The sequence below is a fragment of the Gobius niger genome (genome assembly GCF_951799975.1).
Source record: "Gobius niger genome assembly, chromosome: 19".
NCBI lineage: Eukaryota > Metazoa > Chordata > Actinopteri > Gobiiformes > Gobiidae > Gobius > Gobius niger.
The window spans coordinates 20,573,877-20,593,889 of NC_136870.1; the positions used below are offsets into that span (position 1 = coordinate 20,573,877).

General features: G+C 41.4%; 2 protein-coding genes across 3 annotated transcripts in view; one reads left to right on the forward strand and one right to left on the reverse strand.

Annotated features, from left to right (window-relative positions):
- Positions 1 to 1,337: 1,337 nt before the first annotated feature.
- Positions 1,338 to 5,057, reverse strand: clrn3 (clarin 3; the record flags this gene model as incomplete). The annotated part of the gene is made up of 3 exons (XM_079576779.1): positions 1,338 to 1,615; positions 2,964 to 3,140; positions 4,829 to 5,057. 3 exons carry the CDS (start codon positions 5,055 to 5,057, stop codon positions 1,338 to 1,340), a joined length of 684 nt encoding a protein of 227 aa, XP_079432905.1.
- A 1,911-nt stretch (positions 5,058 to 6,968) lies between these two features.
- The window catches only part of ptprea (protein tyrosine phosphatase receptor type Ea), a 98,954-nt gene continuing 85,909 nt past the window's right edge, over positions 6,969 to 20,013 (forward strand). For both annotated transcript variants that reach the window (XM_079577155.1, XM_079577156.1), the window contains exon 1: positions 6,969 to 7,094. The gene's annotated coding sequence lies outside the window, so the exon portion shown is untranslated. The remainder of the gene's footprint in view (positions 7,095 to 20,013) is intronic.

Consider the following 20,013-nt stretch of genomic DNA (forward strand, 5'->3'; position numbering starts at 1 on the left):
TAAGAACCTCTGTCCCTTTCCGACACGCCCCCTCCACACGCTGTCTGTGGCATCAGTGGGGAGGGGGTTCTGCTGAGGAGCAGTGGTTGGTTACTCGGCTGGTGACGAAAGCTCGGAGGCGTCTCCAGGAGGTGGGGGCGTTCCTAGAAGGACTCAGGCAAACTTACCCCTAAAATGGCTGCCATCAGAGTTTTTACAGATTACTCAAAAAAACGTGAATGTGCCAAGGCAACACTTCAGGCATGTTTTTAATGAGGGAATGACATAATAACATGATGTAAAGCTTGAAAAAGTCGATTTTGCATAATACCCCCCCCTTTAAAGGAACAGGCCACCGTTTTTCCATACTGAGAAATATTCTTACCTGAGCTTAGACGAGTTGATGTGTACCTGTCTGGTCTCGTGCATGCCCTCAGTCACGCAAAACGACCAAAGATGTTGTTAGCATTTGGCCTCTCCCAATGTATTCCTATAGCTCCAAACGGAGGTGAAGTTGGAAGCTACCAAGCTCTTCCATGGGCACAAAGACCAGACAGGTACGTATCAACTTGTCTAAGCTCAGGTAAGAAAATGTCTCAGTTTGGAAAAACGGTGGCCTGTTCCTTTAAGAACTGTTTATAATCTTCGTGTAGTAATACAGTTGAAGATTCTTGCTGTAGTGGCCAGCACTCCTATACCACTGGCTACAAGGCTGACACAGCTAAAAAGTGTTTAGCATGCATGGAAAGAGTCCAAGACGCTTGCGTTACGTAATCCTTTTATTTCCTTATTCCGACACCTACACAACCACGGTCAGAAACTGTTTGCCTCGACTTTGCCGCACTGAGACCACTCCCTTCAGCCCTTAAATAGGCTCACCTGGTCACACAAATGGGAATTGCAGCGCCACACAGCTCTTACACTCGCACACATCTAAGTCTGATTGCACTTGAACAGTATAAATAAATCTACAAAGATTTGAAAAAACAGCACATCTCGATTGCATTATAAAGGATTCCAATCAAACTGTGAAACAAAGAAACTGTGTTGTTGTCGTTCATGTGTCCCTAAAGAAGACTGTGAACGACATGCTAGGATTTGTTAGTGTTACATGACAGGGACTCTGCTGTCAGGATTATAAACTGTATATATATATTCACCCACGTGAAGAATTGGAATGTGAAGAAGGATTTATGAAAGCTAAATGAATTGGAAAACAGTATAAATTCAACTCACTCACTTGTCGCTGTTTGTGAACGGGAGGAATTGGGTACAAGAGCGTTAAAAAATACTCAACATACCAAGTGTTTTTGTAAAATTGAAGTCTCTGTTTAAACCCCTTGGTCTACATCCAGTCTTTAGTACATCATGATTTCTTTGGGCGCGTCCTCGGTCGGCCGTTGTTGCTCCTTTCGCTGGGTGTAGGCCGCGTGGTCGTACAGATACACCAGCGCTATCGCCCCCAGTGACAGCGCTGTGTACGGGATGACCAGGAAGAATCCCAGATGAAACTCTGCGATCTTGTTCCTCAGCTCCACCGAAGTGCCACCAGCTACGCTCAGCACGATGGTCTCCTCCATATTTGTCACGCTGACCGTCACGGGGTAGATGATCAGCACCAGTGCAGACAGACAGGCTGCACAAGAGAAATGGTCAGTCTATTTTCTAATAGACACATCTATCTACTAATCTGTAAAGCACTTAAAGGGGAAACACTGCAGGGAAAAAAACCCTCTGATTTTTGGGCTTTTTATATTGACACATTTTTACGTTTTTTTCTGATGATTTATACTGTATGTGATATAAACCTCCCAAAATGAGGCAAATATTTAATTTTAACTTATAACATACTCAAAAACTAAACAAGACTCATCTCTTTGTTTAACCATGGGCAATCCATTACTCAGTCGGCGTGGGAACATCTGGGTACTGCATGATTTGATACGATACATGATACATGGCTCGGAATAATGATAACTGTGCGACGCGCCGATACAGCGATAATCGATACATTGCACAGCAATAACTTACGATATGACATGATCTTTTCAAGAAATATACATACAACATAATATTATTCATCATTTACATTTCTTAGATAAATAAGTGAATAAATGATCCCGGACTAACACTAAAAATGTATCATTGATCTGTCAGTAGCATCACTTCATTTACATTTAAATAAACAAGAAGCCATAGTCCAATGAGGAATAAAACAACCCCAAAATAATCTTTCTTAAAATTATAACAACTATAATTAAATAAAATGACACGTGACAGGACTCTAGGGCCAGGACTCCCCTGAAAAAGAGATTCTTAATCTCAGTGGGACTATCCTGGTTAAATAAAGGTAAAAAAAAGCAAAACAAAAAAACAAACAATGGCAGAGTTTAACATTGTAGTGCTGCCCTCTACTGTTCTGACATAGTTCTTGATCAGTATTGGCCTCTATATTGACTGTGAAGTACTGTTACATTAATATGCATGACATCATCAAAAGTATTGATATAGGAATAAAAAGCATCGGGCATCGTATCGCCTCACACAGTATTATGATATATCACAAAATCGATATATCGTCACACCCCATCACTCAAATTCCATTGCCATCATTTTCAAAGGCGAAAGAGGAATTTCAAATTCTCTAAATGATCATTATTTCTCCCCCTGCTGCGTCTCTTTGAGTGCCTAATGCAGGTGGAAAAGCGCTATATAAGTTGAGACCATTTACCATCTACCGTAGGCATGCGCCCAGCCTAGCACCATAAAACTCTTCAAATACAAGAACTGCATGAATTACATAAAATATATCTCCAGAAATCAGCAACACTCTGGATAACTAGGAGATGAGGCCCTATGTCAAATATCCTGAAATATCCCTTTAAAGCTGTACATTTGTAAGGCCAGTACACAGGCTAATTTGTCAAAAGTGAAAGTAAGCAGAAGTGTAATATTTTTGTGTTAATGCATGTATTGGGTCTCACCACTGATAGAACTGGAGACATACAATCCCATGGGCCCCATGTATGTCTGGTAGGGGTTACTGACGCTGTTGTAGAGAGCGATGAGGAGACTGCACGCAGAACAGATCAGACAAACCACCAGAAACAGCACCACCAGAGCGCAGAGGATCACTGCAGCGCCGTTCAGCTCCGTGAACACTGCAAGCACCAAAAAACAAAATATTGTTGGTTTTGCATCGATACTGAAGCAACCTTTGGACAATGATTCACTGAATCACATCAAGATTTACAAGACAGTGTCAACTTCCTCATAATCCACAACACGGAGGGACTTCCTTGCATCCGCATTCTGTACCAGAGCAAGACACTTCACGATCAAAATAACACACTGCAACTAGGGCCTTGAGGCAGGCCAGGCCCAGGACAAGGTGAAGACGGTGTTGTGTGAGAGGAGATGGGCTCTATCTAGATTAATTGGCCAGCACTAATACAGGTGGTATAAAGAAAACTGTAAATTCAAAGTATTTCAAGGAATATGCACCTGAATAAATCTTTGAAGTTGATGTAGTTTTATCACATAAAACCTTACACTGTGTGGAAATAAAACAAGAGTCAAGTATCAATTGACTCTCACAGTAAATTGTGTTAATGTCCCACCTGAGCAGCACAATCGCTGCTATTCAATCAATCAGTCAGTTGTTTTGTGTATACCAACATCACAACGGCACCAAACAGGCAAACATGATGTCCAGATAAGCGTCGTCCTTGGGGAACATGTGTCGCTCCAGGGAATTAGCTTTTGCTTTAACCACCACGATGCATATGTCAGACTTCTGTTATAAATAAACCAAATAAAGATTTTAAATGGCAAAGCTGCAAAGATAATTGAGGCAGTAACTTGTACTTTGCAAGTGACAAAAGGTTTCATCTCAGTGAGGTCTGATCACATATAAAACCTAGACCTCGACAAACATGTTCTCAAAGAAATGATGAATCCAGCATATTCCTATGGCTCCAAATGGGGGTGAAGTTGGAAGCGACCACGCTCTTCCACGGGTACGCACAAAGACCAGACAGGTACACATCAACTCGTCTAAGCTCAGGTAAGAACATATCACAGTGTGGAAGAACTGTGTGCCCTCACTCATGCAAAAAGACCAAAGACGTTGTTAGCATTTGGCCTCTCCCAACATATTCCTATTGCGCCAAACGGTGTGAAGCTAGAAGCTACCACGCTCTTCCACGGGCACGCACATAGACCAGACAGGTACGCATCAACTCGTCTAAGCTCAGGTAAGAACATATCACAGTGTGGAAAAACGGTGGCCTGTTCCTTTAAGATAAGCAGGAAGGGCCTGGTCGGTACTTGGATGGGAGACTGTTTGGGAAGCTGGGAAGCCTGGGTGAATGTAGTGAGTGAGTGAGTGGTTGGTGGTGGTCGGAGGGGCCGATGGCACAGACTGGTGGCCTCACTTCTGTCAGTCTACCCCAGGGCAGCAGTGGCGACAACAACTGCTTACCACCAACGAATACGGGCCTGTAAAAGTGCAATCCATTATTATTATTATTATTATTATTATTATTATTATTAAAAGGGCTTAGGATAATTCTTGTGGCAACTCCCATGTCTGCATAAATATTGAATCTATATTAGGCTACTGAACGAAGATCATGATCCTATAAAATGCGCATTGACTTGGGCAGAATGGTTCTCAAACTTTTCACTCCATCAGTTAACGTGTCTAAACCAGATCCATGAAATGATCTCAAACGAATAATGTCAAATCACAAATGAAACAGAAAACCATCTGAAGACGCCCAGTATTTGCCATAGATTTGTCTTTTCCTTCAACATCACAGCAATGGATAAAACGCAACATAATTACCATTAAAATTAGATGAAGTTCCTATCAAAGGGCAGTCTTGTCTCTGGTACACCCCGGTGAAAAGGTCCCAAATGATGACCGCGTTCCCGTCAAAGGTGTCGTTCCCCCGGGAGCACTCCAGCCGCGTCTCAGCCCACGACTCGGTTATGCCGAACGCGAGCAGCGCGGCAGCGATGGACGTACTGCACGCGCAGGCCATGAAATAGATGATCTTCTGTCTGGACGGCATGGCTACTTCACCAAAACGAATCACATAAACGATCACGAAGAAAAATATGCCTGTTTCGAATCCCCAAAAGAAGAGGCAGATGCGTTAAAGCGCAGGGTGGAGTGAGCTGTGGAAACCAGGTCGTAAAATGTCTCGATTATAACAGTTGATCTTTGGTCGGAGAGAAACGGGTTGTCATAGAAGATCACATAAACACAGGAGGGGAAAAAAACATGATGTGCTCACAGGTGGCCTTCGCGAACAAGGAGGAAAAACACATAAACAAGTGTCAAATAAAACAAAAAGCACATCATCATAATTTGTTTTATTTCCTGGTGGATTTGGAGCAAACATATCCCATGTCAAAGTCATATTCCCGAAAGTGTGGGAGCCATAAAATTCAAAGCAGATTAATTATTGACTGCAGCAGCTGTAAAGAAAGATACAGGGAGAGAGAGTCGTCAGTGGTTCTCAATGTAAGGCCCTTGAATGTGCCATTGTTGACCTATTTTACGCATTTTGGCTTGTTTTGCAACCCCTTAGAAGCAGAATCAGCATGGGAATATTGGAAATCGTCATTGTTGCTTATGTTTATATTACAACATAACATTTAAGCCATGTTTTATATATATAAAAAAAGAGCCGTATACGAATTTGAGTTGTAGTTACACAGAAAGCCACGAGATGGGGCTGTTTTACCAGCTGAAAGGGCTTCACAGGACACAAGATTTTGGAGTGACGTTTGAGGGTCAGTGATCTGAAGAATCCACAGGAAGCCAGAAGCGCTTGAATATTACATGAAGAGACATAACCTGTGAACCACAAGAGGACCTTTGAAGACATTGTGATGGGAAAAGATGACACGATTAGTTGTCAATGAATGAATGTTTTTTAAATATATATTAAATGGCGTTTTTACTTCAAATTCAGAAGCTGCTTCCAGTTTATGAAAGCTGTTATGTCAACACCCCATAGTTACCAGAAGTGTCACACAACAAGCCTCGTCCTTCACTCCCTGTTATCTGGCAGGAGGAGTCTCAACATCTACGTCATTTGCAATTTATGATAAGCGTGCATGGCAACACTTTAAAAAGGCATGCCCATCGTTTGCAAGCACGATTGTGAACTAATAATGGACTAGCAATAAACACAAGAGTCAATTTGCAAAAAACAGATAATCGCCATTGAAAAAACGCACATTTCTCCTTCCAGAGCAGTGTTTTTCAGTACCGGGTCTGTTTCAGTGCCATGAACATATAAAGTCTATAAAGTCTGTGGTTCTTAATCAAATTCACACAACTTTAGCCGCACAAGTGTCATCTGTAGAGTACAGTAAAAAAAAAAAAAATCCAAAACAATTCTGAAAAAAATTCCAAACGGAGATACCTGCTTGTTCGAACTCTTCAGTCATGTTTGTAAAACCGTTCATGAATCACGTGTTTGTTAATGCCGTATGTTTTGGCTCAGTATTCCAAGCCTGACCAGTTAGACATGATAATGACTGATGAGTATAGGCCTGAAATATTTTCGAAATATGATTTTTTTCTTGATTTATAGGCTCACCATAACATCACAACTTTCCTTTGTAGCCCTACAGCTAAGCTTTTCATTTCCTATATTACAGCATCTTGGGGCATATTTCGCCTCGTGTTCCCTCCCACCAAAAAAAAAAAATCTCCGCTATTGTCCTCGCCCTATTTTCCTGTAACAATGAAATTCCTCAAAAGCTCTTTCGGGGGCAGATTCGGGTTTCCAGGTCACGCGTTGCTGTAAACGCCGTGGGAGCGAGCGAGAGCGCGCGCGAGGAGGAGAGGGACACATGTGTTGTAATAATGTTTTCCACCAGGCCGGGGCTCCCTTCCACCTCTCCAAAAACATCTGACAGCTTTTGCTCCGCTGTGTTGTGTCGGAGTAAACACAAACTCCTCCTTCTCCCTCTCTCTCTCTCTCCTTTCCCAGTCAGTGACAGGCGGCGGCGGCGGCAACGTTGAAGCATCAGCTCTCGCATTTTTTCCCCTCCCGACACAATTCGCGCCCACGAACCCACGCTCTACACAGGTAAGGGAGAAAAGTATTTTCACTATTTAACATTTTGTGCTTGATTGGCGTTTTGAGAAACGTGTGTCGAGTGAGAGACCAGCTTTTTTCACCCCCCAGTTACACGTAGCCGGTGTGCTGTTACCTGTCCATTACGCACGCTTCAGCACAGGGCATCTCCACACAATTCACTAAAGCGACGTTGTTCCACGTGCACGTTTCACTTATACAGCCACATAACTGGCGCGTTTCCCGGCGAACACGCTTGTTGTGCGCCAGTCTGTCAATGCTGTGGTGAGGGGACATTTGTCAGACCACCTGGCTCCTGTCAAGTGAGTGCGCCAGAGAGAGATTGTGGGTCAATCGCTGCAAAAAAGAGACTTCTGTTGCTCTTTCCACGCTGCTTGTTGTCTATGCTCCCGTCTGTTCCCGTTTGGGCACGTTGTGGATGATGCCCTGCACGCTTAATATACCTGTAAGGAGTCAGTTTGTTTGTAGGTTTTTGCTGCGTTTCGTTGCAGGCTGAATAGAAATGTTCTTTATCCGTTGTCAACGCCGTCCTTGATATGCAAAGCAGCTTGGAGATACAATAGAGATGGACATTAAGGAAAGTGCTTCCGAGAGAGAGCAGAGGTCAGGGTAGGCTACAAACACAAGCAGCATGGAAGAGAAGCTGTAACGTGATTATATGCACGGTCATACATAATATCCATTTATATTCACAATGTGTGTTATTTTATATATATGTATTTGGCAATGGTGGTTTCATAGCTTGGTGGTTTCATAAATGAAGTGTTGTCATGACCTGTCGGGGAGATACATAGAGGCTCTGATAACAAAATACATGAGAAGACAATACAAGTATGGACAAGGCATGCTGGAGCCAAATGTGGATTTTGACAGAGCAGAAGAATGCGCCATAGATGAACTGATGTGTTGTTGTTGTTGCATTTGTATTGGCGTTTTAGATCTACCAATTCACTTTAAATGAATGGGAAATATGTTCAACAGCCAAGCAATACTAACCTCTTGACCCCCGCCTTAAGCAAGTGCATTTTCTCCAGTTCATCTAAAAGGTTACAGCCTATATGCCAGAGAAATATACCTCATATGAAAGCTAAGACCTACAAACTCATCTAAGCGAATCTTTTGTGACTTTTTTTGTTGCATTTGTCACGTTACAAGAAGCCTTTAGATTTGAGTAAACTTGGAAAAAATGTGCTCGGTTTAGGTGGGGGTTAACCTCTTAGCCCACACCTTTACTGAGCGCATTTTCTCCAGTTCAACTTTACCCAAAGCTCAAAGCTTCTCAACTGGAGAGCAATACTGTAATACCTCATTTGAAAGCTTAGACCAGCAAAAGTGTCACCGCGTTTTTGTCACATTTCTGAAGTGTTTTTTGTCATGTTTTCGTCGTTTTTTTGTGTGTGGTGTTTTTGTGGCATTTTTGTTGACTTTCCATCGTTTTTTTTCCCCCATTACTTTTTGTCTTGGTTTTGTCGCTCTTCTGTTGCTACTTTGAGGCTTTTTCGTGGCTTTTTCGTCGCACATTTTTGTTACGTTTTCATCCTTGTTTTCGTTGCTATTTTGACGCTTTTCTCGAGAAGCTTTTAGTTTTGGGTCAAGCCAAAACTGGAGAAAACGTGCTCGGTTCAGGTCGGGGTTAAGCGGTTAAACCCAGTACGAAGTCGAAAGAGGAGAACTTTCATTTCAAAGCCAAGACATACAGTGACACCGAATATTCTACGTTCACATCAAGCAACCTATGGAAAGTCTTTAGAGATCAGACGAGTTGAAAATGAAACACAAAATCTAAAGTTCGATACACTTAGGAAGGAAACTATTGTGATAAACGATCTTATTGAAAACCTTATAAAGCCACAGAAGCTAACTCTAAAGCTTCAAAATTATAATTTGAAAAAGTACACATCCAATGAGACACAGCTGTCTTGTTCATCACTGAAGTCAATATACTGTAGTAATTATCGGGACAGCCCTAGATTGACTTACAAAGTTGTTTCCAAAAAGTGGTGGCGCACAGTGCGATGCTTTGATTGGTTGCCAAAAAGTGTCAGTTCCAGTGAGTCACGTCCAAAGTGTGGCCCCGGGGCCCATAACAGCACAAGGACGCACCACGCCGACTCCATGCAGAGTGTGTGGATGCATTATTTATGGCCTGCAGCGCTATCAACCTGCAGTCATAAATCATATAGGTTCACCGTGCATTCCTCTGTTGATCTACCGGCGCGCTTAGAAAGAGATAACAGGGGCAGATATGAGTGGCGCTGCATAGCATTTTTAGTGTCAAAATGTAATGCACTGTGATAATGGCCAAGCAAAGAAATTAAACGTCCTTGTACCGCTCCTGATGTCTGTATTGCTGACATAGATTTCAACCAATGTCCTGTGAAGAGGCATGAGGAGGAGGATGAGTTGAACTAATGTGAAAGTAGATTAACATAGTCACTCGGTGGTTTGAAATCCAACCCTTAATTGTCCATATGTACCCACCAAAAGTCAGTAGTTGGTGCAAAATGATCCAGTTTCTCCATTTGTAGGATTTGTGTTCTACCACATGTTCCCCTTGGTCTGCCCCGGGCCTGACTGATGGGAGTGTGGTTGCCAAACATGCACCGCTGTCCTCTCTGATCACCAGTCGCTTACTACAGAATCGTTTAACAGAAATGAATGGAGGGATGTGCTTTCTGACGGATTTAAAACCTCCTACCCCCTCGCCTTAACCGGGCACATTTTCTCCAGTTCGGTTTTACCCAAATGCAAAAGCTTCTCGACCGGGGTGTACAGCCTAAAGGTTAGTGTTACGCCTCATTTGAAAGCTAAGACCTACAAAACTGATCTGACATTTTTGCTTGCGTTGTTGTCACTTTTTTGTCATGTTTTTGTCAAGTTTTTCACACCTCTTTTGCCGCGTTTTTGTTGCTTTTTTGCAGGGCTGAAAGATATATCGTTATCATATCGATATAAAGATATGAACATTCAAAATATTAATATCAAAAAAGCAAGATATAAACGATACTGATTCTCATCAATAATACTCTCTCTCACACTCTGTTGTATTATCATGTTTTTATTTTTCTGAAAAAAGCTTGCTGTAGTTATATTGTATCGTATCGATGTCCAGATCTACGGGTCAGTTCCGGTCGACTGAAGAATAGTTTCATACACAAGGCCATTGGGAAGCTGAACTCCCTGCCCTCCCTCCCTCCCACCCCTCTTCCCCCTCCTCCCGCTCCACAATAAAGAATGAGAGAACTATAATTTCAAACCATGGTTTGACAAATAAAAATCTTGAATCTTGAGATATCTGGCATGAATATCGAGATGTGAAATTTCGTCCATGTCGTTCAGCCCTTGTTTTTTGTTGTGTTTTTGTTGTCGGTTTTGCTGCATCTTTTTGCTTTCATCTTCATTTACCTCCCGTTTTTGCTGCAATTTTGATGTTTTATTCAAGAAGCTTTTAGATGTGGCTGAAGTCGAACTGGAGAAAATGTCCTCGGTTCAGGCGGGGGTTAAGAGCTTAACAGGAGTTTTGACTCTTGACTATTGCTTTCATTCAGTTGGGACAATTTGATTTCACCAATTCCCAGACATAAATCCAACAATTATATGTAAAAAAAAGATTCAGGTTTATTCCACAACAAGAAAATCCAAAATTGATTTGTGTTTGCCGTCCACAATCGACCACAACCTCATTGAGCCTCTCTCCTGGTCCCTATAGCGTCCACTTAATCACCGCCTCTCCGGCCGCTGCTTCCCGCTCGTTTGTCTCTCCCTGTGATATTTTTTTCTTTCTGTATGAATTTGCTTTTCAATTACGCCGTACAGAGGCGGGCGAAGAATGGCGCGTGTCACGGCGCGTGGTTAATGAGGACCGCGGCTAAACAAACAAAGTCTGCCGTGGCCAAAATAAATGAGATCAAGTCAGGATGCGGCGAGGAGTAACGTTCGCCCGCCGCCGGTAAATTGATTCGGCTTATATCGTTTCACTTTTCTCTTCAGACTAATGCGGTGTCAGTTGGGTGCGGAAAAGTGGCAGTTATGGGTTCAATGTAAGGGGAGGAAATGGCAAAACCAGACAAGATTTATGTTCAGCGTCTAATCGGATTCTGAGGTAAGGTAACGTCATTGCCCATGCGTGGGTCTGTTACAGCAACAAATATCAAAGTGCAAAAGGCTACACGGCAAGAGAGAACATGCACTAAAGCATTATTTTGAAGACTATTTAATAGACCTGTCCTCATGGTAACAATATCTAAAGTTCGATATATTGAGGCAGGAAACTATCACAATAATCGATATAATTGAAGAAGACCTTATAATGCCACAGAAACTAATACCAAAGCTTGAAAATTACAGTTGAGCTCCGTTTGAAATATAGATACAGACTGCATTGGGCCATACGAGGGGGCGTGGCCTTGCCGAGGGGGAAGGTTTTGGGAAACACAATGTTTGACTCTTTTACATTGTTTTCTGGTAGAATATAAACCTATTATCACAAATAAGGTCAAGTCTAAATCCGGCCCATATGGATGTTTTTTCACAGCAGATTGCTTAGTGGAAGCAAAAAAAACAGCAGTCCTAGCTGCCGTTAGCATGTAGCATGATGCCAATAGGAAGCATCTTGTTAGAATTTTCCATTATTTATGTATTTATGGGCTGTTGAACTACATTGCTCCTCTCCGAGCCTTTGCATCTTTATTTCTGGAGCTATAGGAATACATTGGGAGAGGTCAAATGCGAACGACATCTTTGGTCGTTTTGCGTGACTGAGGGCACACAGTTCTTCCATACTGAGATATGTTCTTACCTGAGCTTAGATGAGTTGATGTGTACCTGTCTGGTCTTTGTGCGTGCCCGTGGAAGAGCTTGGTCGCTTCTAACTTCACCCCCGTTTGGAGCTATAGGAATACATTGGGAGAGACCAAATGCTAACAACATCTTTGGTCGTTTTGCGTGACTGTGGGCACGCACAAAGACCAGACAGGTACGCATCAAGTCGTCTAAGCTCAGGTAAGAACTATCTCAGTATGGAAAAACGGTGGCCTGTTCTTTTAAAGCTATTTTGACTATTCAGCATTTGGAGTTTTGGAGTAATTATAGAAAGTTTAGATTTTTCTCCTCTTTGTTTTTCCCCCGCGACTGCTACAAGCATGAACATATATGGCCGTTTCCGGAGGTGCTGTATCTATTACTTGATCTTTAAAAATCCATGAAGTACAATGAGACACAACTTACTTTGGGTATATTCTGTAAATAAGTGGTTACATGAGAAAAATGGGGGGAAAAATACAAATAAATGTACTGATGATAGATATTGAACCCTAAAATGTATTGTTTATCTGTCATTATTGATTGATAAGTCAATATAGTAATAATCATGACAGCCCTATTTAACGATGATGACCCTGAATCATGACAATCCCAGTAAACACTTATGTAAATGTTCCCAACTATATATAGTACAATTTTATTTTGTAACCAATGTAGCCTGAGACCTTTCTCCAGATCGTGAGCCAGTAGCTTTGTCAGAAATATAACCGCTCTCTGCAAACCGCGAGGGGTCTCCTCGACTGAGGCTGGATTTCCAGTTTCTTCAAGTGCTGTATATTATTGATTCACTCCACAACTGCTGTGAGGCTGACCGATGGAAGCGAGGCTGCCAATATGTGCCTCTTTGACCATGCACCACCAACTCGCCTACTACATATTATACACGTACAGACTCGAACTGCTGACCTTTGGATCTGTGGAAGACCGCTTTGAACTGAGCACATTTTCTCCAGCTTGGCTTTACCCAAATCTAAAAGCTTCTTGAACAAAGTGTCAAAAGACAAAATGACAAAAGAGCAACACAAAAAAAGCCACACAAAAGCAAGAAAAGAGCAATGTAAGAGTGACAAAATGAGATGACAAAGAACTTGAAGAAAGTGATGACACAGAAACAACACAAGGAAGAAAGATCCATTTATCAGTTTTGTAGGTCTTAGCCTTTAAATATGACGTAAACGCTGGCCTTTAGGCTCTAAGCTCTCCAAGAAACCTTTAGATCTGGTTAAAGCCGAACTGGAGAAAATGCAGTCCTTCTATTTGAAGAGTTTAGTGGTGCTAGCGCATGTCTATGGTAACTAGTAGCTTGCATTTCAAACCTTTTCAAAATCCTGGGGTAATCCTCCAAACATTGCCATATCTAGTTTGTAGAAAGCTTCTTTGTGAACTCCACGGGTAGTAATGCCGGCCTATGCACTAGCTTAGCACCATTAAACTCTTCAAATAGAAGGACTGCATGAATTAAAAAGAAAAAATGATCTCCAGAAATCAACTACACTCTGGATAACAAGGAAATTCGGCCCTATGTCAAAAATCCTGAAATATCCCTTTAAGGTAGATGGTAAGAGGTTAACCGGCTGAGGTCTGGAAATGTTACCGCACTTACCTGTACTATTTTGCACTCTTGCTGGAATCTAACCCAGGATCTTTTTGCCGGGACGCCTTGCCAGCCTGCCAGCATATAGCTTTCTGATCTCCTGTATATTTCATCGAGCTAAATCATTTAAGCGTCGCTCCCAAACTCACAGGAGAGAACTGCGGGCTTAGCATTCTGTTGCATTTGCCGCAAGCACAAACAGGCCCCTTGGTTGCGACACCCGGGTTTTTATGGTTCCTCGAGCCTCCAGTATTGAACTGGCAGTGGCAGAAGCGATACAAATTTCCCATATAAAATCTCAATTAGATATTACAGGGCCTATGTCTTATTCATGAATGTCTCTCAGAGGAAGGCTGGGAAACTTCTTGGTCGGACTCGGCTCTTAAACGTTATAACTTTGCACCAATTAGTTTAATAGAATCTGTTGAGAAAAGAGTGATTTTAATATGCAGGGAGCCTCGGGGACGGCATAGGAAGTGGCTCCAGGCTTTTGGATGGATACCTTCGAATGCTTTATTGGAGGGCAACAGCAATATAGTTTAACGCTTGAAAAATACTCCAAAAATAAGAGGCTCTGAACAAAAACAAAACAAAAAAAACAACAGCGTCAACTGCGTAAATGTGCCAGGCATTGTCAGGTATGCAGCCAACTCCCCCACTCCACTGCTCTTGTGGCTTTTAATAATTGCCACATCTGTTGGCACACACCGCACACCCACGCTCAAGTAACAAGCACTTCAGAGGCGTTGAAATGTGCCATTTTATGGGCACGACCAGAGGCGGAAAAGAGCATCTTGTTCAAGTTCATACACGGCAATTAAATCAAGATGTGCACCAATACTCCGCCTCTTCAGTGGAGTGCAAATGTTCGATGTTTCAAGGCTCTTTTCGTTGCAATAGAACTTGAAATGTATCATCGCGTGGGAAAGATTGATTTTGACTTTGCAATAATTTCTTCAATTCAATCCAAAAGGTTCCAGTCTGTGGTTACATTGTCTGCTAGCTCTCGTTAACTGTGGCTTCTCTGACCAACATAAAGCAGGAGCTATGATCACGTGAGGTGTTGCTTTGTTTCTGAAGGATCGGGAGTTGAAACTGAGGCAAGAGCTGACGTTGAGCCGCGGATACATGTAGGAGCAGGATATTAAAGGCATGCAGGTCAGGAGGAGACAGGCTACAGCTGTGCAAACCTGTAGTCTGTGCAGTCCCCAAAGGAAAACTCACCACATGGGAAACCAGGCAAATATGTAGGTGAATTGGGTAAATACTGCATGCTATATTTTATGCTAAGGAAAGAAGCTTTACTGAAAGTTATTACATCTTCCATCCATCTGTCTTTACTTGCTTTGTTAAATCGCAGTGCTGACTTTATGTGACTTCTGATCATCATGTCCGTGCTTAAATTGTCTACTCTGGTTTAGAGATAATAAGATAATATTGAAATTAGCCGATATTGCGATATTTGGGGATTTTACATTAGCAGCTATTGGCCAATCTTGCGCTGATAAAAGCCTATTCTCCGGGACCGAAAGTGATAGAGACTTGGACAGGGGCTTTCAAACGAGTTCTCACACAACTCCCAAGGCCTCAGGGGAACAGAGAAACATCACCATGAAAATTGGTTAGCTACAAACTCATATTTAACAAAGTGAGTTTCACTACATCTCAGTCAATATGAAAATGCTGCATGTCATTTTAAAGCACAGAATCTGGAGAATTCAGCAGCATGCTAATGCTAATGGAAACTAATCATAGCTGGGACAGAAACTATGATTGAATTACCTAAAGTAGTAAAACAAAATCAGCCACGGCTAGAGTGGCCAAGTTTTCATGTTTTTACAGGATTATAGACCAGACATTTGGAAAAATCTGGCACAAATATTAGTCAAAAATATCGGCCAAGCATATTGGCATCGGCCAATAAAAATCCCCGAAAGTCTTATCAGTCGACCACTAATAGAGATTACAATATGGATCATCTTCAATGTCAAGAAATGTGGAAATAAATGGAAAAGTGGAAATAAGGGAGAATAAATGGGGGAAAATATGAAAATACAAATTTTAAATTTCGGTAAAAAAAAGACAATGGGGGAAAATTTGGCAAATACAATTATCTTTTTGAGCAACAAAACAATGTACTGTGAATTACATTTTTTGCATATTTATGATGGTTTGCAATAACATTGCTCCATTGTTTTCGAGTTACTCCAAAGAGACATTGAGATTTTAATTTTTGTCAATATCACCCACTCCTGAACCAGGGTACATGCACTTCCTCCAGTGGCACTCAGTGTTATCATTTTAGACTTTGTTTTAATTAGACATTTTAGTTTATTCTTTAGTGATACATTTATTTATTTATTTTCTGGTTTGGACATGGTTTACACCCATTTGGACATAGTTTAGTCTAGTTTAGATCTGTTTTAGACCTGGTTTAGTCTTGATTGGATCTTTATTTAGGCTTGGTGGTGCTTGGAAGGTCAAACATCTGGCACTGTTTTGTATATCCCACATTGCAGCGACACATACCTGCACTGCACATTCTGTTTATTATATAGATTTTGTAGTAGGTAGTGGAGGCTTTTCAAGTAACACATTGTCTTGTTTCCCTATAATTTAACCTGGTTTCCTTTAGGATGATATTTGAACCTAAAAACAAAAACAAAACTGTCTGACGTGGTTCTTCAGTTGGTTTTCAAACACGGAGACAAAGAAGATTGACTTTTTGTGTGTACAGTTAGGGGATAGTAGGGCTGCCCTGTGCTTTGGAAAGCCCAGGGGTTTCCCAGCTCGCCTCTTATGTAATCCAAAGGGCCGCTGTTAATCATTACATTGCAGTGATTTCAGGTGTCAGCGCTGAATGCTGTGAAACTCGAGCCGCAATGACGAGAGCTCTTATGGTTTTAATCAAAAGACAAATGACGTCACCGTACACACACGCCGCCCACTTTTATTAAGGGTGGATTACATGGCTTCAGGCTCCACATACTTTTCCCATTGTAAGCCGGTCACTCGAAACATGAAGTGCAACTCAAGAGCCCCCAGAAGACAACTTTGAGCCGTACCTTCTGCCCTTGATGTTTAAGTGTCCCAAAGTAGGGGGAAAAGTGCATGTTACAGATCGCTATGACACTTAGTGGTGGCTGTGGTTCACATGATTTAGACCTTTTTTTTTTTCCTCTGTGAAGACATAATTTGCCTGGGATGTCGGGCGGGGCTACAGTCATTGTAGACCGTGCCTTTCAAAGCAAATAAAAGCTCACTTTTATCGTAGAAAGTCATTCAACTGCATTTGAATGGATAGTATACCAATAGCACAGTAAAAGGTGATATGCATGCCACTACTAGTATTAGAAGGAGTCAAAATGTGTGACTAATTGTATTAAGAACAGTGGTAAAGGCCAACTACTACGACCAACGGCATGCTAACAAATCGACAAATGGGTGCAGAACTGCTCAGAATTACAAGGAATACTTCAGGGTTCTATCTCAGTCACGATAATTACTATATCGACTTATCGTCCAATAAAAAAACAGATAAACTATACATTTTTGGGCTCGATATTTATCGTCAATACATTTATTAGCATTCCCCCCCTATTTTCCAGATTTCTAACTGAAGCAAATTGAGTTACATTATATTTCATGTTTATTGCAGCTTTTGTGGTCTTTTAGGACAAACGTACTGACATTTTTATGGTTGAGTGTTGACAGTATCTAATATCATTTGAGTCAATAATATTGTTTATCGCGATACTTTCCTGCCTCAATATATCGAACTTCAAATTTGTTATCGTGACAGGCCTAGTTTTGTCTATGATGCCAAAAAATGCAGGAAATGCGAATTCGAGAGCTTCTGCGATAGAAGAAGAAGGGAACAATATTATAATGAGGCCAAAGTGTTTTTCTTTGTTCTTTCTTTCTTCTCAGTCAAAATAATAGTTGTGTTTGCAGCATGGTTTGAAATAGTTTGAAATTGTCAGTCGTAGCAACAGAAGAAGCTAGCTCTAAAAACGTCTTTTTTTTTAAACCTCTTAAACCCTATCTAAACCAAGCACATTTTCTCGAGTTGGCTTTACCCAAATCTAAAAGCTTCTTGAAAAAAATGTCAAAACGGCAACAGAAATGAGACAAAAACGAGGACGAAAATGCAACAAAAGCGCCAGAAAAAAACAACAAAAAAGTGACAAAAAGCGATGAAAATGTGGCAAAAATGTAGCAAACGCAACAAAAAGCAATGAACGAAAAATTGCCGAAAAAGTGATGAGAACAAGGCAGCAATCCGAGGAAAAAGATCAATTTAGATGAGCTTTGTAGGTCTTAGCTTTCAAATGAGGCGTTACACTGGCCTTAGACCTAACCTTATAGATTTGAGCAAAGCTGAACTCGAGAAAATGCACTTGGTGAAGGCGGGGGTTAAGAAGTTAATCGTATTGTGTAAACTGATCAAAATATCTATTATATCAACAGTCGCAAATTTGCACAAAATCACCTCTTAATAATAGCGTTTTAAGACAACTAACATATACATAGGCCTTTCTAGATTTCAATGTTTTCACCGACAATGCCGTCTCCTCTTTGTGTTTCCTAAGTCAATGAAGCACAAAAACAAACAGGGTTATTTTAAAACAATGTCTGGAAGCCCGCAGCAGCTAATAGCGCTCTGACAGACAGACTGGGGGAGCTGCACGTCTTTGAAGGCTGGGGCTGTTTGATGTTGGGAATGAGATGCGCTCATTTCATATGCCAAAGACACATTCCTCGAGAGCAGTGTTTAATATGATAATGCATAATGTCTCCAGTGTTATGCCATGATTGGAAACTGATATGCCAACCGTATGCTAATGGAGCAGGGAGCGCTTATTGCTCAGGTGGTTTGCCGCTATATAGGAGAATCTCAGGGTTTCAAGCACCTGGGGGATTACTTTAGCATTTGAGGCAATGCATTCTCCGCTCCGGCTTGTGTGTTGGGAATACATGAAGGTACGGAGGTTGCATTTTGTAAATCACCGAAGTTGGAATCATTTTAGTATCACAAAGCCGAACAAAATCTAAGAATGACTTGAGCTCTGGGGCCGATACCTTCATAGAGTTTAACAGGAATGCATGCAGGCTATTGGAGGTTTGGGCTGCAGTTCTTAAACAAGGTGACTTTCTAATCTGGAATGAATCTGCTTGTCTTTTTCTATATTATCCTTCTATCACGGCATAAATTCTATTGATGATTGCAAATGAACGGTACACAAAGTTAAAGTGCTTTACTTTTAGAAATGCACGAGTGTATTAAACGTAGGATGCATACAATTACATCGAGAAGGTAAATAAAATGTATAAAACAGATAAAATTCTTCAAAAGCAAAGTAAAAAGTGGCGAGTAAGATTTTAATTTCAGTTGTCCTATGAACAGGGGCGGATTTAGAAAGAAAATCAAGCAGGGTCAGGGATAAATTCTGGGGTGGCAACACATTTTACAATGATCACCATGCAATTTTTTCCATTTAGATACAGGCTGAGCCCCCTAAAATTATACACAAATAGTAGCATTGTCCATAATGTAAGTAGGGGGTTTCGAACTAAGGTAACATTTTGTAAAAACAAAATTAAACCTTGAATAAAAAAAATCATCACCTTGGGAGCCACAGGAGTCGGCACCTGGCTCCTTATTTAGCTATAAAGTTGTTTTAATTCTTTGTCCTGTCAAAAAAGTACTAACTGAGCAGATGAACACATGACAATGGGGTGGCAGCTGGGGTGGAGAGACCTTTGAGCCACCCCTCTAGATCCGGCCCTGCTTATGGACTTCCACTGCCTGGATTTCAACATTGTCAGAGAGGCATGGCTCGAGATCATCCAGATTCAAGCTAAATAGAAAGAATAAATACATGAATACATTAAGCTATGCCAGGGGTAGGCAAGTTAGCTCAGTGTTGGGACGATTTCCTTATGAAAAGTTCAGGGGCCGAACCTCCCAATTGTGGCCCAAAGTAAACCCCTACTTTCTCCATATCCTTATGTCCTAATATGGGGGTTGGGGGCATCCTCTATGGGAAATTTGGAAGCAATTGACAGTATTTTCAGACTTTTTATACATGTATTTGACTTTTTTAACATGTATTTGACCCCTGATTTGTGTAATGTTTCTCAAAATCATCATAGGGGACAGTGTTTTCATGCTGTAGCCAGTTACCAATCAACTTTTGGATTAACTTATTATTCATCCCCCAAACCTAATGGACTGTAACTGACAGTCTATGCTCTTACTCTATTCCATAATCTCCATGTGATGTAATTCTAAATACATAAGATTTGATGTGTCTAATAAACGATCAGTAACTGCAGAGGTTGTTGACATGAACGCGGAGCCCGATGAATAATGGATGCTCACTATAGCGGCTCATTTCCCATTCATTCTCTGAAGGCTGCGACACAAAGACTCGAGTGTGATCTTCATGTCAGCCCCTCAGCGTCTGTCCTCAGAGAACGGGACGCACTTTG